The sequence below is a fragment of the Sparus aurata genome, chromosome 11, assembly GCF_900880675.1.
Source record: "Sparus aurata chromosome 11, fSpaAur1.1, whole genome shotgun sequence".
Classification (NCBI taxonomy): Eukaryota; Metazoa; Chordata; class Actinopteri; order Spariformes; family Sparidae; genus Sparus; species Sparus aurata.
The window spans coordinates 11,109,030-11,131,072 of NC_044197.1; the positions used below are offsets into that span (position 1 = coordinate 11,109,030).

Sequence of the window (22,043 nt, forward strand, 5' to 3'; positions counted from 1 at the left end):
GATTAAATTAAAACAATGAACATGATAATTAACCAAACCGGAGAAGGAACAGAGCTATTTGAACCTTTCAACAATTATTATCATAACATCATTATTTAAGTTTCTATATAGCTCAGTTCCTCCTAATGTAACCTCAGCTCTACAGAATGAAGGTCCTGCTACAATGCTAAGCAGCTGTGAGCTCCAGAATATGGTCTGGGTGTTTCAGTGCAATTACACTAATTCAGTGATTAATGAGAATCAATTTAGAATGAAACAGTCCTCCTCGTGTACATTACATCACCTACATCAGGACAAAGAATATCTTTGCATGTTCATTTAAACAAAAGAAAAAAATTCAAAATTATGTCACCGATACAGTAAAAATACATCTTAGTGAGCACTTCTCCTTTGCTGAGATAGTCCATCCCACCTCACAGGTGTGGCATATCAAGATGCTGATTAGACGGCATGATTATTGCACAGGTGTGCCTTAGGCTGGCCACAATAAAAGGCCACTCGGAAATGTGCAAAAGACTAAAAAGACCTGAGAATAAGCCAGCTCATTAGGTTCATGACTGGGTGTGAGGCAGTATTGCTCAAAGTCAATGCAGGAAACAAGTAACCGATAAACAAGATAATGTAAAAATAACACAAGTTGCACAACATTGCATTTTCCACTGCACAGACGTGGTTAGAAGTCCAGATAAAATAGATGATAATCACAAAATCAAACGAAGCAACATTCTGTATAAATGGTTGGCCTTTCAAGCCCCAAGAGGGCCAGTCAGTTGACTTGCTACTATCATGCAGGTCCTGCACAAACTTCTGCTCCTTCATGTTCTGACATATCTCGGACGAAATGGTAAGCTGACAGAATATTTTCATTAATTCCATTTAATGAGACATTTACCTAATTTGATTTTAACTTATCTTTTCAGCACTTGGAGCAAAAATCATAAATGGGGTAAAAGTCCCAGAGGACGAAATGCGGTTTATGGCCTCGTTGCAGAACTTAGACGGACATGTGTGTGGAGGCTCCCTCATCAGAGACAAATTTGTCCTCACTGCTGCGCACTGTAATGGTGACGATGATGATGAGTGAGTTATGTTTCATTTTCCAGTTGTTGTTTTTTTTCAATTCAAAGTTACATGAACTCACCTTTTTCAAAAGAAATGTAAAATCTGTTGCTTTGTTTGATGTTTGCAAAACAGAGAAAATCTACTAACTACCTCTCGATTCTCACATTTTGCAGTGGACCGGTGAGGGTTGTTTTTGGCACCCACAATCTCAGGAAGACTGGAACAGTGAGACGCATTGAGCAGAGATGCAAACACCCTGATTATCAGAATGACACACTAGAAAATGACATCATGCTCCTCAAAGTAAGCAATAATTCTTTAAGACAATTTTTTCCAGATGATGTGTTGTATGTTTCCACTTAAATTAGATGCATTTAAGCTTTGCTTGTTTTTTATTCCTGTCAGGGTAAATGTCAAAAGTGGCCTAAACATAATAAAATACAAATGTCCCTGAAATTCTAGCCAAGACACAGCACTATCAAAGCTGTTAAATTATCGAGTTTCATTTAAAAGATTCATCAGCTCCAACTTCTAGTGATTGTTTAACCGAAGCCTGATGAAGAGTAAAACCATGTTCAGACACTGTTCATTTCAACATTCTGGTTCTGTGTCTCCAGCTGTCTCAGAGTGTTCCAGTGGGTGGAACAATACGACGCATTCGACTTCCCCCTCCTAACATGAACCTACAACCAAACCAACTGTGCCGCGTAGCTGGCTGGGGAGTGACCGAAGCTGGTAGAAGTGTTGATGACCTGAGAGTGGCGCTTGTGTCTGTCGTCAACCAGAACGTCTGCAGACGGCAATTGGATGAAATTCCTGCCAATGTCATCTGTGCAGGTGGATATCGAACACAGAACGGAGCCTGCAACGTAAGTTTTCTAAATGATTTTGGAAAGTTTATGTCTAAGTTTAACACATTGCATATCTTTTTGTATCAAAATACCAAGATATTTCCATTTTACAGGGTGATTCTGGTGGTCCCCTGGTGTGCAACGGGGTCGCTGCTGGTGTTGTATCTTTCGGAGATCACTTTTGTAGGGACGAACGCTTACCCAATGTCTATACAGACGTGTCCAAGTTCCGTCCCTGGATCGACCAGATTCTCAAGGAAAATGGTTGTTAAATACAACAGCCTTATAGAAATGCTTCAGCATACCTTCATTGTATTTAGGAGGTGTAGTTATGTCTAAGTCGCTCTGCCAGTGTTTGCTTCTTAACACAAAGAAAAATAAAAAAAAATTTCAACCATTGTTTTCTCTTTTCTTCATCTGAAGACACAAAGGCATTTTTAGTTTTTCCAGCAACATATCCACAACCTGTCTTTGGGTGAATTACATGTAGGATGCAGTAGAGCTACTATAACTGGCTTGTGTTGGAAAATATTCATTTATGTGACTTAAGTCAGAGAAGCAGGTCAGTGATGAACACTTGTTAACGGAGACTTTATTACAGAAAGCCACGTTATTGGAGAAGCAGCCTGTTCATTGTGAATTCACCAAAATGGGGAAGCGATAGAGCTATTTAAACCTTTCAACAGTTATTATCATAACATCAGTATTTAATCTTCTATATAGCTCAGTGCATCCTCGTGTAACCTCAGCTCTCTAGAATGAAGGTCCTGCTACAATGTTAAGCAGCTATGAACTCCAGAATACATAAAGAATAGAAACAAGAAAAACAAATGTATCAGTGCATTTACACTAATTCAATGATTAATGAGAATAAATTAAAAATGAAACAGTCCTCCTTGTGTAGAGTAAATCAAGTACATCAGGACAAAGAACATCTTGCAGCATGTTCATTTAAACAAAAGAAAAAACTAAGGTGGACTGCATCTAAATGATGTCACAGATATAGTAAAAAAAAACTTATTACACTTTTTCTATTACCTGTACATTTCTTGTCTACAGCATCCTCTGGTCCAGTTGGTCTTTCACACAATTCAAAGCAATGTCTGAGGGAGATGTGTCAAGTAGATCCACACAGATGAACCTTAGTGTTGCGTCTGTTGTAAATTCATCTAAATTTAGTCAACTTAATATATAACATATAAACAGTACACACTGTCAAGTTGAGGGCAAGAAAACATAAAACCATACAGACAATCAAGATAAAAAAAAAACCCACAAGAAAAAAAACAAGTACAGAATAAAACCATGTGATATAGAAATAAGATCAAAGAGATAGAAATCCAGTGATCGACTGCTCCTGCCAACACCCTAACACACCTCAACATACGGGATACTTCACTTTGCCACTCTACCACATTCCACACACACATACAAATGCATAGACTATTACTACGTGTATGTACAGATCCTGCAGACTGTAATCACCTCACACTGCATATTTGCACTGGTAATGTATTAAACAATATGATGCTGTATGCATTTTGTACATGGAGTTATTGAGATATCAGCTGTGCACAATATTTTATTTTATCATTATTATATTCTATATATTTAGCTTCTTATCCTCGTTTTTCACTGCAAACGGCTCTCACACTAGAAGGCCAAGGGAGAATTTTATCATACAGGGAACATTTTTTTAGAAGATAAAAGCTTTGACTTGACTTGTTTTTCAGACAACATGGACTTTAATTAACCTTCATCCAAAATGTTCACCATTATCAAAAAAAGTGAATAACTTTCAATTCAATTCAATTTTAGGTGACACATACTGATCAAATGAAAAAGATCAATTACGGTCAATTAAAAACCATTAACATTCTCAGTAATGATCCTCTGTTAGGGCACTTGGGATTAATCTAGCTAATTTAACAGTTTCATGCCTGGGTTGGAGGGAGTACTGCTCAAAGCCAACGCAGGAAACTGGTTCCTGTGGTTTATCTAATTTGTCACAGAATTCAGACGAACTGCTTTAAGTTGACTTTTTCAAAGTCTGACTTCCACACTAAAGAATTTACACACATGCTCTTAACGTATTGAATTAATTTAACAAAAATCACCTGATCAAGAGGCTGAAAGTGTCCTAAATACAGAAAAGTAAAATAAGTGAATGATGAAGGACATGAATAGTGAAATGCAAAGTAAGAAGAGGAAGAATTAAATGGTATACTTGTCATGCACTGATTGCATGATGTATGCACTTCAGCCGATAAACAAGATAGAGATGAAAAGACAACACAAGTTGCAAACCTTTGCATTTTCCATTGCACACAGGATGTGGTTAGAAGTCCAGTGTGCAAAAAAATGTCAACTAGTTTCTTGTAAAGAAATGCAGCAGAACATATTAATGACAGATTTCCTCATCACAGGGTGATTCTTGGGGCCTTTTGGTGTGCAACGGGCAGTACCTACAGTTATGGGAATGAAAGCAGTTACCATCGGCTAGCAGTTAGCCTGCTCTGGTGATATTGCATCTTTTTATTGGTAGAAAGAATTCAGCAGCCGGCCAAATTCTCACATTACATTGGATCTTAAATCATATTACACCATTAAGTTAATACAATAATAATAATAATAATAGTAAAATAAAGATGATATGATTATAATTGATGAACGCAAAAAAGGATGGAAAGGTTAACTGGACTCCCCCAGATAGACAGACTGACTGCTCTGCCAGTGTGTCCATACAAATTTCTGCCACATATTCTGGCATCTTAAGGACAATGTTATATTAGCCTTCCTCTCACTGTTATCTGTGAAGATGGAATTGGCCAAAATATGTCAACAGATTCATAATTCAATGATTTCTAGATTCACAACATTACGAGAAGAAATTCAAAAAGAAGTTTCTGCTCACCGGGTGATTTTGGGGGTCCTTTGGTGTACTGCGGGATTGCTGTAGGTGTTGTGTCTTTTAACTGGGACAAAGACTGCGACTATCCAAATGCACCCAACGGCTATTTGGATGTGTCAAAATACCTTCACTTGATCAAGGAGATTCTCAAGTAAAAGAATTCAGCATACTGTAGTGTCTCGTACTGGCACCTCGGCTCTGGGACAGCCGTCCACTTAGCAGCAGTTCGTCTGACACTGTTTGCTATGTCCAACTTCCGTGAAAATGTGTTTAACTCTTAGAGAATGGCCTGTGTATACACAAAACCTTTAAGGGTAAGTTTTATGTAGAATTCCTACCTGAGTCTGTGTATGTGCAAGGTTCTTGGATATGTATTTGTTTAAGTGCAGATGTTCATGTTTGCACGACTCAATAACATTTTACGACACCTCACATACAGTGAAACATTAGTATGTGAGGACTCGGGACTATGTCGGACACAATTATCTGCAGTACAGAGGCCCCACAGGGAACAGTCCTGGCCCCTTTCCTGTTCACCCTGTACACTTAAAGGAGAACTTCGGTCGATTTAAACATGCAGCTTCATTGCTCAAGCTACCCTTGACTTGCCAGTACCGAAGACGCGAACAAATTTGGTCCAGCCATTACAGAGCTCCGTGAACGGAGACGTAGCATTGGACGCTAACAGCATGGGGTCAGAACTTTAGACTGTGTTTTAAGCGTCTTAACATGCTCCACATCTCACACCAAAAGTTATGCAACATCAGCAGACACCTTAGCACACAGCACTGTAGCGTGTATGACTCAAAATGAATAAAAAAGTAGTTAAAACAATGTGTTTGTGCAAGGAGCTACTTACCTGTTTGTTGACATCGGCGTCTTCCGGTAGGTAGGCTAAACTAGCTGATCCGTCGAGCGTGCATTTACTCCCTCACTGGCGGAGACGGAAACGTAATCCAGCATTTTCGTGTTTATGTTCATAATGTACATGTCCATGTTACAGCCTGTCATGAGCCATGAGCCTTACAATAGCCTGTTAAGCCTGTTAAGTGCACACTCGATGGATATGCTAGTTTGGTCTAGCTACCGGAACACACGGATGTCAACAAACAGGTAAGTAGCTCCTTGCACAAACACACTGTTTTAACTACTTTTTTATTCATTTTGAGTCATACACGCTACAGTGCTGTGTGCTAAGGTGTCTGCTGATGTTGCATAACTTTTGGTGTGAGATGTGGAGCATGTTAAGACGCTTAAAACACAGTCTAAAGTTCTGACCCCATGCTGTTAGCGTTCAATGCTACGTCTCCGTTCACGGAGCTCTGTAATGGCTGGATCAAATTTGTTCGCGTCTTCGGTACTGGCAAGTCAAGGGTAGCTTGAGCAATGAAGCTGCATGTTTAAATCGACCGAAGTTCTCCTTTAAGACTTCTCCCAGAAATCACCCCACAGCCATCTGACTGGTGCCAGCGGAACCACCTCCAGCTCAACGCAGGGAAGACCAAAGAGCTGGTGGTGGATTTCCGTTGGCACAGACAAACCTGCACACAGGTCAACATCCTGGGGACAAGAATTAAGCTGTTACAAAGTTCACTGTCAAATGAATATAAGAATGAAATATTGACGGAACTGTGTAAACTTAAAATGAAATATGATGACATTATAGGAAAAAAAATTAATATAAATTAAAGAGAGCAAAATTAAATGATTATGAAAGTGGGGAAAAGGCAGGAAAGCTGTTAGCCTCAAGACTGAAAAAACAAATGACAAAAAATAAAATTTCTAGTATCAGATTACTAAATGATTCAATATCCTCTGATCAAGATCAAATAAACAAAACTTTTACTGAATTTTACCAAAACCTTTATGAGTCTGAAGGTGATGACAACCCTGAGTCACTAGAAAAGTTTTTTTTAATAATGTAAAGCTTCCCTCCTTAACAGAAGAGTGAAAACACACATTAGAACAACCAATAACTCTATCTGAAATAAATCAGGCCATAAATTCTTTTGCTAAAAATAAATCTCCGGGGCCTGATGGTTATAATGCAGAGTTCTATCAGGAGTGGAGTGGGGATCTGTCACCCCTTCTTTTGCAGATGTATCAAGCATCATATGAAAATGTAAGTTTCTCACCATTATTTAATCATTCACATATTACATTAATCCATAAAAAAGGTAAAGATCCTCTCTTGTGCAAGAACTATCGTCCAACATCTTTAGCCAACCTGGACAATAAAATCCTGGCAAAAGTTCTTGCAGCAATATTATTTAAGGTAATTAGAAAGCTGATACATAGTGACCAAACTGGTTTCATGAAAAAACGGTACTCATCTGATAATACAAGGAAATTATTTAATATCATACAACATTCAAAAAAACTTCCTCTGTCAGCTGCACTGTGTACTATTGACGCTGAAAAAGCGTTTGACCGCATTGAATGGTCGTTCTTGGTTAGTGTTCTACAGAAATATCGGTTCGGCACCAACTTTATACAGTGGATCAAAATGCTTTACCACAATCCTACAGCCTCAGTAAGAACGAATGACTTCTTTTCAAAACCATTCACTTTACATCGAGGTGCAAAACAAGGGTGCCCAATTTCAGGTCTCTTATTTAATTTGGTTATCGAGCCATTAGCTGAGAAAATAAGATCTGAAAATAATATCAAAGGCATATATACTGGAAGTCAAACATATAAAATATCACTGTACTGTGATGACATAATTTTGTATTTAACAGATGTAGAATCCTCTCTTCTTCATCTCACACAGATCATTACTCAGTACGGCTCTCTGTCAGGATATAAAGTAAATTGGGAGAAATGTGAATTGATGCCCTTAAATAAAACCTGTACTATCACATGTGTACGGAATACCAAAATAAAATGGAAACAAACAGGATTAACATATCTGGGACTAAAAATTACATCAAGTATCTATAGATACTTGATGTAATTTTTAGTCCCAGATATGTTAATCCTGTTTGTTTGAGTGAGATATTAATCTCACTCAAACCTATAACAAAATAAGAGCAAATATTGATCGCTGGTCAAGCCTTCCCATATCTCTGTGGGGTCGAGTAAATACTGTAAAAATGAATATCCTCCCTACTGTCAACTACATCTTGAGAATGCTACCTACTATCATACAAAAAGCCTGGTTTGATGACTTGCATAAAGCAATCTCAGCATTTATTTGGCATGGTAAAAAGGCGCGATGCTCATACTTGAGGATGTCTAATCCATACAAAAAAGGTGGTCTGCAGCTCCCTAACTTTTTTTTTATTATTATTTATCATTTGGTTGTCAGCAAGTAAATATGTTTTTGGATCCTGGTGTGATTAAAGACTGGAAAACCATTAAGGAGAATATGTTACAAAGCTTAAATATTGACTCAGGATGTCTTTATTATATGAAAACACTTCCTAAGGTACTGATTGGAACTCCTATTGAAGTGTCATTCAGCATTTTAAAGTCATGTGCAAAGGTCTTAAGAATTGACACAGATACTTCAATAAATCAGCCAATATGGCAGAACCCAAATATAACAGTGAACAAAAAGGTTATTAATTGGAAAAAGTGGAAGGACAATGGAGTAACTAGGCTTTGTCACATATTCTCTAATAATACTAATTGCAATTGTTATAAAACTTTGATGAGTTAATCACTGATTATAATATTCCAAAGAGTGAGTACTTGAACCTTACGACACTCTATTGAAAAATGTGTGTCGATAGAAAAGCTGAGAATTTGTGTACACACATTTGAAAATATTCTTTACAGTCATATCCTGCCAAATAAAAATGCAGTTAAATTATGGTATTCAACTCTGAATGATAGCTTTGGTGATCAATTTGATGTTTGTGCAAAAAAATGGGCCAGAGATCTGCATAAACAAGAGGAAGAGCTGTCCTGGAACGGTATATGGAAAAATGCAAGGCAACCTTTTTGATGTATAAAAAATAAACCAAGACAATTCAAAATACTCAACAGATTATACTACACACCGTCAAAACTATTTACAATGGGCTTACAAGAAGACAGTAAATGTCTAAAATGTGGCAATACTGATGGAACTTTGTTTTATTTACTCTGGGATTGCCATAAAATAAAATACATTTGGTTTGGTATAACAAAACACCCTATGAACCACATTAACATAACTATTCCACTAACACCAGAGTCATGTATATTAGGAGATCTACATAATTTTAATAAAGTTCCATCAAAGGGCAAGAAAGTGTTCCTCTCTTTATGCATGATCACAAAAAAGGTGATCATCAATAACTGGATCTGTACAAAAACTCCATCGGAGAGGGAGTGGGTCACCGAGGCAATGGAGGCAGTGAATCTAGAGAAAGTAGCCTTTAGTTTGGAAAACAATGATGCGGGTTATGTTGAAATTTGGGCTCCAATGGAAAATTATTTGATGTCGTTGTGATGTACATGTTTTTGTCCTCTCAACATTTCTTTTGAATTTGTTTATGAAGTTCGTAGTTATAGTGCCTGAGACCATCTAAGAGGTGGGGGGGGGCGGGGTTTTTTGGAAGGGACTGGAAGCATGCTATTTGTTTGTCCGCTTGTGTTTTGCTTTCTTTCTTTTTTTTAAAATGTATTTTCAATTATTTATTATTATTACTATTATTAATTTATTTTATTTTTATTTTTTTTCCTTTCTTTCTTTATAGTATTATTATTAGTTGGAATATGTTTGTAAAAAAAAAAAAAAAAAAAATCCTGGGGACAGACATTGAGATGGTGACAATGTACAAATGCCTGGGCGTTCACCTGAACAATAAGCTGGATTTGACTGATCTCACTGCAGCTACATACAAGAAAGGTCAGAGCAGACTCCATCTGCTGAGGAAGCTCAGGTCCTTTGGAGGGCAAAGGGCAGCAGCATCTCAACAGCAGGAAGGAAAAGATTGGATACACTTATAAAGAAAGTCAGCTCCATCCAGGGATGCCCTCTTAACCCAGTGCAGGTGGTGAAAGAGAGCAGGATGATGGACAAGATATCATCGCTGCTGGTGAGGGAGTCCCACCCCCTGCAGGTCACTATCTCAGCACTGGGCAGCTCAGCGATAGGCTAATACACCTCAAGTGTGTGAAGGAGAGGTATCGCAGGTCCTTCCTTCCTGCTGCTGTCAGACTGTACAACCAGCACTGCTCCCAATAGACCTAGCATGTGCACTATGTCATAAAAGAACCCATTCTCTCTGTTTTTTGCATTAACTGGACAATTTCACAGACCTGTATCTGCTACAATTACACTGTTAACAGTGAAAAATATTATTTGTATAAAATGTCTATGAGAGTTCTATTTTGTATTTCTTTTTTGCTGTATTGTTTATTTTACTTTTATTGTTGTTTATTACAGTACCACTGTCCTTTGACTGCTGTGATGAAGAAAGTTCACCATTTGGGACAAATAAAGAAAATTCTGATTCTGATTAACAGACAACTACTAATGAGTACTAATAGCAACTGTTAGCTGCTAATAATGAAAGAAATTTAACTTAACCAAGTTTCATAATGGCTTCTGTGAAAACACTGATGATCAAATCTGAGAAAACTGTGGTTTCTGTCGTTTGTCACAAAATTTAAAACAAAATTGTCAGCGGGGTGTGTGAAGTAGATCCACATAAAGAAAACTTGTCTGGTGTCTTTGTGTTTTAGAGCAGACGCAATCCTAGAGTTTGTGATACAAGAAGGTGAATCCTGATGTAAAAAGATTGCACAGCCAGACTTAATACGTAATAAGCAGATTTATAGAGGAATACAAGGTAAACTAAAAGTTACTTATATATCCTTATATACCTCCAAAAAACATTTCTTATTACAGAGTTTCACACTTTGGTTTTTGTATGAATTACAACAAATGAGATAAAATATATATCAGTGAGGTTTTGAGTCAGGCTCACAGGGGACTTCTAGGAATGACTCAGTAGACGGACATGTAGGCACTTGCCAACATAGAAACATCAGGCTGCAACGGCCTCATGTACAACTCTCTCTTAAGGTAGCCTAATGGTTCTGTTCTGTAACACAGCTGACAGAGAAGACTGCAGCTGTGGCATCTGATGATGCAGCGCCCACTAATGGTCAACATGCAGAGAAACTCTAACATGGCCATGGGGCTCTCTGCTGACTATGAAGACATGCTAACTAGACAGCATCAGTTTGCATTTATACACAATACATTTGTTTATATTTACCTTATTTCAGATTTGTAGAGAGAAATCACTGAATGATGTAGTCAGATCTGTATAATGCTGCAAACACTGATCATATTTAATATAATAAATGTAAATGTGTTACTTATTACATGCCAAATTCAGGTTTAAGAAACATAGATGACAGTATGAGTGTATTTTTCCTGAATTTTATATGTTATTATGAACAAATAGGGTTTAGCATATCACCAGAATAAGCACTAACTATGGCTAACTGTTGCTGCTGTTTGCTAGTTGGATCATTTAGCCATGCAGGTAGCAGTCCAGACTTGGACAACTGGGGGAGCAGGATAACAGACAACCTTACCTTTTGGTGCTGATCTGGATAAAGAGACGGATCCAGGTCTTTTTTTTTTCTCACTTTTTAAAGTCAGAGGTAGAGTGTTATTTGCTTTCCCCTACTTGGTTTCCTGTAAAACTGTTCAGGTTGGGACAGACTTGTTGAGAATATTGATTGGAGTTTTATAGTAGCCAATAATAACAGCCAAAATAAAATGAAAATGGAAAAATGGAAAATACGCCCCCTATCCTGCAGCTAGGTATAGTTGTCTCTGCCCAACCATGACCCCCCAGTGAACACAGCCAACTAAAGGTTTAATTTGTAGAATATGGCCAAAATTCAAAGCTCTGAAAACACAAGGGGCAGCATGTCACCAGATTAACCAACAACTGCTCTTTGGCAGCTGTTCTTTGCTATAGTTAGCCACCATAAGTGAACCAGTTCATGGCTCAGTTAGTTCTGGAGCCAAAGGTCCTAAAGTTTGTCTGAACCTGGGCCTTAGATTACAGGGGGAGTCACCACGGGTGACAAGGCCCTGTTTGGATTTCGCAGCCTGACATGAGTGTGGGGGACAACAAAAAAAAGAAAGACACATATCTTTTTGAACTGATACAACAGCAGTTTTTCATCAAGTGTGCATGATTCTGGTCAATTAAAAACATTAACAGTCTCAGTAATGATCCTCCGTTAGGGCACTTGGGATTAATCTAGCTCATTAGTTTCATGATGGGTGTGAGGCAGTATTGCTCAAAGTCAATGTAGGAAACAGGTAAGCGATAAACAAGATAGCGTGAAAAAAACAAAAGTTGCACAACATTGCATTTTCCATTGCAAACAGGATGTGGTTAGAATTCAAGATAAGATAGATGATGATCACAAAATCAAACAAAGCAACATTCTATATAAAAGGTTGGTCTTTGCAGCCCCAAGAGTGCCAGTCAGTTGACTTGCTGCCATCATGCTGGCCCTACACAAACTTCTGCTCCTTCATGTTCTGACATATCTTGGGCGAAATGGTATGCTGACAGAATATTTTTTTTAATTCTATTAAATGAGATATTGACCTTATTTTGATTTTAACTTATCTTTGCAGCACTTGGAGCTAAAATCATAAATGGGGTAAAAGTCCCGGACGACTCGATGCAGTTTATGGCCTCATTACAGACCACAGATGGACATATGTGTGGAGGCTCCCTCATCAGCGACAACTTTGTCCTCACTGCTGCGCACTGTGCTGATGATGATAATCAGTGAGTTACATTTCATCTTCCAGTTTATTTTTCATTTAAAGTCTTTTTCATCTCTTCAAAAGAGATGTAAAATCTGTTGCTTTGTTTTGTTGTTGCCAAAACAATCTGAGAACGCCTACTGACGGCCTCTCAATCTTAACTTTTTTCCAGTCTACCTGTGAGGGTTGTTTTGGGCACCCACAATCTCAGAAAGACTGGGACAGTGAGAAACATTGTGCAGAGATGCAAACACCCTGATTATCAGCCGAACACATTAGAAAATGACATCATGCTCCTCAAAGTAAGCATATATATTTTTTAATACCATTTGTCCCAGATGAAGTCTTGTGTGTTTACAGTCAAATTAGATACATTTAAGATTTGTTTGTTTTTTATTCCTGTGAGGGTAAATGTCAAAATTAGCAAAAAAAAATAAATAAATAAAATAAAATGTCCCTGAAATTCTTGCTAAGACACAGCGCTATCAAAGCTGTTATATTCTAGAGTTAACTTTCATTTAAAAGATTCATCAGCTACAACTTCTAGTGATTGTTTAGCTGAATCTTGATGAAGAGTAAAACCATGTTCAGACACTGTTCATTTCCACATTCTGGTATTGTGTCTCCAGCTGTCTCAGAGTGTTCCAGTGGGTGGAACAATACAACGCATTCGACTTCCCCCTCCTGACATGAACCTACAACCCAACCAACTGTGCCATGTAGCTGGATGGGGAGAGACCGAAACTGATAGCCGTGTTGATGACCTGAGAGTGGTGGGTGTGTCTGTTGTTGACCAGAAAGTCTGTAGACGGCAATGGTCTAACGAATATGTTCCTGCCAATGTCATCTGTGCAGGTGGATATAAAACACTCAAAGGATTCTGCAGAGTAAGTTTCCTGTCATTTTTGGAAAATTATTGGACACATATGATATTCTTTTGTATCAAAATATTAAGATATTACCATTTTACAGGGTGATTCTGGTGGTCCTCTGGTGTGCAACGGGGTGGCTGCTGGTGTTGTATCTTTTGGAAATGATGGTTGTAGTGACCCAAGATTTCCCAATGTCTACACAGACGTCTCCAAGTTCTGTCCCTGGATCGACCAGATTGTCAGTCAAAATGGTTGTTAAATACAACAACCTTACACAAAGCTTTGCTTCAGCAAACCTTCATTGTATTTAGGAGGTGTGGTTATGTTTAAGTCGCTCTGTCAGTGTTTGCTTCTTAATGCAAAGGAAAAAATAAAAAAAATGTTCAAACATTGTTTACTCTTTTCTTCATCTGAAGACACAAATAGCATTTTAGTTGTTTTTCCAGCAACATATCCACAGACTGTCTTTGGGTGAATTAGATATAGGATGCAGTAGAGCTACTGTAACTGGCTTGTGTCGGAAAATATACATTCATGTGACTTCAGTCAGAGAAGCAGGTCAGTGATGAACACTTGTTAACCGAGACTTTATTACAGAAAGGCAGATTATAAGAGAAGCAGCGTGTTGAAAAGAGTTTTAAAAAAATGAAAAGTGTGAATGAACAGAAAAAGAAATAGAGCTTCATAAAGATTTTCACAACATCATTATCATAACTGAATTCACTGTTTAGCTTGGCGTCCTCTTCGCATGAAGCTATGTAACCTCAGCTAACCAGAGTGAAGGGTGTGTCACATTGTTGAACAGCTAAGATCTCCGTGATACAGAGTGGGTATGAAGACATTTAAATAAAGAACAAAAACAACAAAATTCACATTTGGATCGGTGATTGACTCTAGTTCAATGTTTAATGAGAATAAATGAATCCTACTGGACAGTAAATCACCTACATTTGGACGAGACAAAAAACATCATGTTCATTCAGGCAAAAGAAAAGGTTCCCAGTGATGTCAAACAAATTCTTAAAAATAATATGTGTATCTCTTTAATTTGTTCTGAAGGGCCCTTTAGTTACTGTGTGTACATCTCTAGTCTGCAGTGTCCTGTGGTTCAGCAAGTCTGTCACACAATTCAAAGCAAAGATGGAAGTTTCTGTGTCAAATAGATCCACACCAAACAGCCATGTTGTTGCATCTATGTTAAATTCATCCAAATAACGTTCACCTAATATTAAATGTTTATTCAACTTAGTATTCAAAAGCAGGGAGAGATACAGTGAAGGCCAATGAACAATCAAATGCCAATCACTCATGTGGAACCCCTAAAAGCTACGTGGAATAAAAATATTCGTACACAAAGAAACAGAGGTGCAAAAAGACTCAGAAGAACAAAACAAAACAGTAAATACAAAAGTGTCATGAATACCAAATGGAAGCAAAAATCAAAAGGTCAATGACATGAAGGAAAGAAAACAGAGAGTGGAGTCATGTCACATATGTTAGAGTTCCTTCCCTGGAACTGAGAGCTCTCAAACAATACAACTCTATTAAGTGCAGCAAAATAGTGAGGACCAAAACTCAAGACAAAAAAACCTTATATTGTGAGCCTCTAATGGCAAGTCCAACAGCCTCTGTCCTAACAAAAGCGTCCTTTCCATAAGGATTTTTAAAAAAGCCTGTATTTTACATCAAAAGACCCTGTGATGGCAGAGTTCAGTCTTTTGAAAATGGACCATGACCTCCTTAAAATGTTCCACCCAAGACAGTGGGCGATGGCATGGGGAAACAGAGCCGAAGAGAGAGATGGAGAGAATTTATTTATTCCAAAATAAAACCGAAATAACTCAAACCACGACTAACAAAAAAAATCCTACGGGAGTTTGGCTTCAGCATATACTTTTATTGCGTTGTGGAAATATAAAATGGGATTTAAATCAATAAATCAAGTGCATTTCTTCTTTTTCTAATGTTCACTTGAGCTCAACACAAACTCAACAGTGTTACTGAAAGGCTTTTCTTTCTCGCTGAGTGTTCTGTTGTCAATGTATTTAACTAATATTCTGTTCCTCCAAATGTAGCAATAAGTACACTCATCAACATTTAATAGATTTTTTTAAATAATACTTTCAATCCCACACAACTGAGAAACTCTGCCGAACATTTCACTAGAAAACCACATTGTTTCTTAAGAATTCTTTTGAACTCAAATCTGATGTAACACACTAAAAAGAGGAAAGTGAAAGATTACTTTGCAAGATTTATCAAACCATAATTTGACAAGAATTTTATCTCTGCAAATCAGTAATGACTTGAATATACCGTAATTTCCAGACTATAAGCCGCTACTTTTTTCACACACTTTGAACCCTGCGGCCTATACAATGATGCGGCTGATCTATAGATTTTTACGGGCTATCGGCCTCCAAGGGGCACTCTAGCAGGAAGTGCTAGAGCGAGACAGACAGGTGGAAGAGATAGTGCGCCGAGGAAGAGGCTAGTTTAATTGTGTTTTGAACAGTCTTTTTGCACATCATGCACACAGCCTCATCATGGAAAACACATGAAGAAATGCATATGATGCAGTTTTTAAGTTAAAGGCAAAAAACGAAAGTGACATTGAGAGCGACAGCGAAGGAGAGACTGAGAAAGTGTGTGACGAAGTCATTCTGAGGCTGTTCAGTTGCGACACTGAAGAAGACGACTTCACTGGTTTAGTGCGCAGGAGGAAGATGAAGATAGCAATCAATTACTTTTCTGGTAGAGATTTTTTTAACCAGCCGTGTTACTGCTGTGTAATATCTCATGTTACAAGGTGGACACCTGTGGCTTATAGACAAGTGCGGCCTATATATGTACAATTTTTTTTTTCTTTTTAAAATTAGTTGGTGCGGCTTATATTCAGGTGCGCTCAATAGTCTGGAAATTACGGTATTTGCTTTGCACGCAATGTGGACTCTACTGAGTTATGTGACTGCCGGTAAGAAGTAGAACAAACGTCTGGTTAAAGCGTCTAAGATGGCTTATCCACTTACATGATCATCATCATTATCATCATCATCATCGTCAGCAGCAGCATCATTTTAACAATTAGTTGCATTTCCACCAGGTTTAAATGACATATTTGGTGCCATATAGCTAGACGCAGGCAAAAGGCTTAGCCGCCTCCATCCCAAATGAGTGATTGTCCACTGTAAATTCCCAACTTGAAGAACAGTCTCCCTCACCAGGTAGTCACAATGCTGTTGATTACCTACAGCTTGTCTGTGCCTCACTATATGGAGTTGTTATAACTAAGGTTCAGGAACTGGACAATGCCACTCCGCCTGCCTGATCTGCAACCAAGGCCCTGCCAATCAAACCACTTGTGTCTCATCAACCTAAACACCTGTACCTAATTAACGCAGAAGACTCAGATCGTTTCAACTTTTTCAACTCCTGAAAAAATGGGAAGGAAAACAAAAGTGATGCATTTATAGTCTGTTGAGTGTATCGTTTTTTTCCCAGTGTACAGCTGAGCTCAACACAAACTCATGAGTCACTCCAAACGGCATGTTTCTGTAGTAGATGTACTCCATATTCTGTCCATCTACAAGTGGCAACAAGTACATTTATCTACATATGATATAACATATCTTTTATTCTTTAGAATGATACTTTCAATTTGTGACAGCTGAGAAACTCAGTTGTGTGTAAGAACAGATTTCGTCAAAGTCTGCAGAACGTTTCACTAGAAAGCCACATTGTTTCTTTTGAACACAAACAAAATAATTCTTTTGAACACATACCTGTTTTAACACGCTGAAAAGAGGAAAGATTTATTAAACCACAATTTTGTAAGGGTTTATTTTCTATCGGTCATTAATGACCTAGACATATCAGTGGTAGAAAGTACAGAAAAACTGCACTCAAGTATGAGTTATAATAGCCTATCACAAAATCTGATAATTGTTCACCATTAATCTTTGATTTATGACAATGACATTGAGTTTCTCCGTCAGCAGTCCAGCCGACACTTGCCAGTGTTTCACCATTGGCAGTCCAGCCGACACCTGGCAGTGGTTCTCTGTTTGCAGTCTAGACGACACCTGTACCTGTCCTTCGGTTGGAGGTCTGGCCCGAGTCCTTTACCTGTCCCTTGGTCAGAGGTCCGGCCAACTCCTGTTCCTTCCAGTCCCACATAGCAAAATTGGTCTGGCCCAGCTCTGGCCCACATAAGGCACTTGCACTCGGCCGACATACCGCAAAGAATGACGGCCCCCCAGTGGCCCGGATATGGTTTGCCAGAGCTGGCTCACACATGGGCCAGCTCTGGGCCAACTGCAAACACACACAGTTGGTCCAGAACTGGCCCATGTGTAAGCCAGCTCTGGCAAACCATATCTGGGCCACTGGGGGGCCGTCATTCTTTGCGGTATGTCACCCGAATGCAAGTGCCTCAGTTGGTCCAGAGCTGGCCCATGTGTAAGCCAGCTCTGGCAAACCAGATCTGGGCCACTGGGGGGCCGTCATTCTTTGCGGTATGTCACCCGAATGCAAGTGCCTCAATTGGTCCAGAGCTGGCCCATGTGTAAGCCAGCTCTGGCAAACCAGATCCGGGCCACTGGGGGGCCGTCATTCTTTGCGGTATGTCACCCGAATGCAAGTGCCCCAGTTGGTCCAGAGCTGGCCCATGTGTAAGCCAGCTCTGGCAAACCAGATCTGGGCCACTGGGGGGCCGTCATTCTTTGCAGTATGTCAGCCGAATTCAAGTGCCTCAGTTGGTCCAGAGCTGGCCCATGTGTAAGCCAGCTCTGGCAAACCAGATCCGGGCCACTGGGGGGGCCGTCATTCTTTGCGGTATGTCACCCAAGTGCAAGTACCTCAACTGGCCCAGAGCTGGCCCATGTGTGAGCCAGCTCTGGCTAACCAGATCTGGGCCACTGGGGGGGCGTCATTCTTTGCAGTATGTCAGCCAAGTGCAAGTGCCCCATGTGGACCAGAGCTGGGCCAGACGTCAGTCTAATCCATGCTGCATCTGGCCCGGATTAAAAAACAACAGAGGTACAATTATACAAATGACTTTATTTTCACAGCTAATTTCCAAAATACATTTCCAATATTGAATAATCAATGCAAAGTGTTATCAGATAAGTGCAATATGCATCGGAACATTCAGTACTTTTTTCACAATTCAAAAAGCGGCAACATTTTAACACTGAAAAGTTGTATAGCTGGCAGTATATGACTGCAGCCATGCTGCATTCATGGTAAACACACATCCTTTATAATAAAAGCATAGTATCAGAAATTATAGACTTCAAAATAAAACTCTGAGATTTTTCCATTCACATGTACGACCCACTTGGGTCCTGACCCATCAGTTGAGAGCCACTAGCATAGACTGTTCAAAAACATACAATGCAGCGGAATGTTGCATAATACCTTAACATATACTTACAACATATCTGTCAGCAAACACAACATGTCAAGAGTCTACAGAACATTATTACGAATTTAACATTCACTGCCATATCTTCAGTTTAAAAACCAACACTGAACATTTTAGACAAAACAACTTGGCATAGACTTTCACACCATGCATAGAAACATCACGTCTCCATGTGTTCCACCAGCAGTAGCACCTTACAAAAGGTGAAGAGAGTTCAGATCAAAAGTCTAAAATGCATTACGCATGAGAGCTTCTCTCACTGTCCATCATTCTCATTTACTCACTTCCTCCGCTGTTCCCATCAGGTGCTTTCTGCAACCATTTTGTAATCCTGGTCTCGATTTCTTGGTCTGTGGCATCAGAAGTCAGACACACACATACAAACACACAAATTAATGAATATCACAGTACAGTTCACAAGTGACACATCTGATGACTAGCCAATAAATATGATTGGCACTACATTCCAACACCCATCAGTGTGTTTGGCCATTAACATGCCCCCCCCCCCATGCATTGAATGGAAAAGAAATTCATTAAACTATTTAACAGTTTTTTTACTTTATTTAAATTTTGTGATGACGAATGCAATCACATTGCTGCAATTTAAGTTGTTAGAATACACATATAAAGCACTAGGGATGTTCCTGATTAAACGACTGGCCATGTAAATGTTTCAAACTGGCATACCGGTATAAGTGCTCGACCGGAGCAATGCATAACCACATTCAGTACCCACATCACACACACATTCACATCAGCCTGCTTGCAGATCTTGCCAAACAAATTTCTACAACATCCCCCCCCCTCAGAGAAGAAAATAACAGCTGCACCCCCCCAAAATAATTATTATTGCTATCATTACTTTTAATATTTTTGCTGTTGCTATACGTCATGTTCCATGCATTGTCAGACATTGGGATGGCATTTAGCTCGGCAGCAGCAGCTTCTCCATCATCACTGAACACAACTGAACTCCGTTTTTATTTAAATGAGGAGCTGTTTGATGGATACCATTGATCCCACTGTTCAACAACCAAATGCTGATATAGTTGGCACTTAGTGGCACACATTAATGAACTGAACTATGTTAATGAAATGTGTCATCTTCTCTGACCACTGACATGCTGTGTGGCTACCGTTAGCAGTGCTAGCAGCAGCCTGCTCTCCGTGCAGGATAACATCCACATCTGATGATTTTCCAACTTTTACTAAATCATTAATAATTAGATGCTAAAATCATAACATTCCATCCATTTCTACATAGGCACTCTTTAAAAAAAAAAGAAAAAAATAATTAAAATACCACTGAGCCATCAGCTATTCTGGATTGCACAACCTCATCTCAAACAGGCTGGGCTTTGAAACAGTTTTCTTTACCTTGTAGGCCTTGATTAGCTCCTCTGTTTTTCACCAAGATAGAGAATGAGGCCTCTGATCACATCCTCTCTTCTGGACTCAATGCTGTTGTGCTATAAAAAAAGAAAGGAGATCATGCTAAGTACAAACATCAGAATGCTAATATATAACTAACTATTTAACTGCAATAAGTACATGCCTCATTTACCATGTCACAGGTCTCATCAAGTTTCTTCCCAACAGCTTAGAGGCTCAACAGCCTGGGTGTGTATTGGTCCAACTTCCCCAGTAATGTGAACTGTAGTGGCTTTAGTGTGATCCTCCATAATTCATCCTTGATCTGCAAAAGAGGTCAGAAGTGAGATGGAGAAACATCTTGAGATACAGAAAAAAAGAATAACAGAGACACAGAGCAACAAAAACAGAACAGAGTCATGCATTGTATTCTGACAGCCTCATCAGGCTTACTTGTGCTGCATTTTAGACTGGGCTGTCACGACATTTTTTTCAGTGAAAGACCAGAATCTCTGTCCCCAAAAATTACTTTTTGTCTGGTCCATAAACTGAAATAATCTAACATGTGTCCACTTTCCCCACAACAATTGTTTTTGCATACCTTCACCAGTGTGCTTGACACGATAAATCATCTGATAAGCACACAATGACATAGTAACTGACCACTAAAGAGATCGTCTATGCAGCACGCTTTTCACTCTGCCCCCTGTACAGTGGGCTCTCTATTTGAGAACTCGGCGCGGTGTATCACCTGCAGCGTGGCTCGCTCTGCCCTCTGCTGCGGTTCGTGGCTAACAAGCAGACCTAACTTAACAACCTAGATGTAGGCTAAGTTACCTGCTAGTTAGCAGCCACCGCTGCGACCAAAAACCGGCCACACAAACCCAAACACACACGGCCGACTTACAGCTAACACTCCTCGCTAATTCATCCTTGATCTGCAAAAGAGGTCAGAAGTGAGATGGAGAAACATCTTGAGATACAGAAAAAAAGAATAACAGAGACCCCGTTAGCGAGGGGTAGCCCCGTACACCGGGGTGTTAGCCGTTAGCGAGGGGTGTTCGCGGCACCAGGCGCCCCTCGCTAACGGTGTTAGCCATTAACGGTTAGCCGTTAGTGAGGAGTTACCGAGGGGCGCCGTGTGTCGCGAACACCCCTGGCTAACGGCTAACCCCCCCGGTGTTAGCCGATAGAGAGGGATTCTGCACAGTGCCATAGATAGAAATGCATACTAACGTTAGTTTACTCTATCACTCTGGTTCTGCATGCAGCCATAAACCGGCACCCAGCGCTGTCTGATTAACGTAATGTGAAAGAAAAAACACATCCATGCTTACTTTAAATTATAGTCACTTGCAAACGTCAGGTTCAAATTACATTTGAAGCAAGTATTTTAAAACTTGCTAACATTTGTTTCAAGTTACACAGAAGTCTGTTGAAGCCACTGTTGTTAATTACAAATTACATCAAGTGCCTCCAGTTATTTTACTTATTTCTACAACAATGTAAAACCTGAAAGATTGTAGTAAGTAACCAACTATATCAATAACATTAACTAAATTCTTACCTTAACAGTTCAGTCTCCCATTTTTCAAATTTCTCCTTCTGTCTTTGCTCAGGCGTTTGGCGTGAATACCCAGAATGCAACACAGGGGGGGGGGGGGGGGGGGGGGGGGCAGTCGGAGTAAATACAAAGTGTAGAAGATTTGTTGATCCGCTTACATACAGCTTGTTAGGGAAAACAATCAAAATGACTTGTGTTTTGAACAAATGTAGAATAATTCACAACTTGATATATTCATGT

General features: G+C 39.3%; 1 protein-coding gene and 1 long non-coding RNA gene across 6 annotated transcripts; one reads left to right on the top strand and one right to left on the bottom strand.

The window, feature by feature from the left end:
- Positions 1–757: 757 nt before the first annotated feature.
- LOC115591533 (complement factor D-like) lies at positions 758–13,798 on the top strand. The gene is made up of 9 exons (XM_030433608.1): positions 758–844; positions 921–1,080; positions 1,236–1,365; positions 1,680–1,931; positions 2,027–2,180; positions 12,434–12,590; positions 12,741–12,870; positions 13,198–13,455; positions 13,541–13,798. The coding sequence occupies exons 1-9, from the start codon at positions 787–789 to the stop codon at positions 13,697–13,699; spliced, it is 1,458 nt and encodes a 485-aa protein (XP_030289468.1). The 5' UTR covers positions 758–786; the 3' UTR covers positions 13,700–13,798.
- Positions 13,799–18,478: 4,680 nt separating this feature from the next.
- On the bottom strand, positions 18,479–21,860 carry LOC115591196 (uncharacterized). Of its 5 annotated transcripts, XR_003985919.1 has the most exons (5): positions 21,807–21,840; positions 21,476–21,534; positions 20,433–20,564; positions 20,246–20,337; positions 18,479–19,215 (listed from the first exon to the last, which is right to left on the bottom strand). It is a non-coding gene; the product is annotated as an uncharacterized LOC115591196 (long non-coding RNA). The 5 variants fall into 5 exon arrangements; XR_003985917.1 differs by lacking the exon at positions 21,476–21,534 and having other exon boundaries at positions 21,807–21,860; XR_003985920.1 differs by lacking the exons at positions 21,476–21,534; positions 21,807–21,840 and adding an exon at positions 21,147–21,329.
- Between the last annotated feature and the right edge of the window lie 183 nt (positions 21,861–22,043).

Excerpts from the sequence above, each read along its gene's own strand:
- LOC115591533 (XM_030433608.1), top strand. The coding sequence starts at position 787 with ATGCAGGTCCTGCACAAACTTCTGCTCCTTCATGTTCTGACATATCTC. Across the intron at positions 12,591-12,740 it reads TGTGCTGATGATGATAATCA|TCTACCTGTGAGGGTTGTTT; the intron begins GTGAGTTACATT and ends ACTTTTTTCCAG. Across the intron at positions 12,871-13,197 it reads ATGACATCATGCTCCTCAAA|CTGTCTCAGAGTGTTCCAGT; the intron begins GTAAGCATATAT and ends TTGTGTCTCCAG.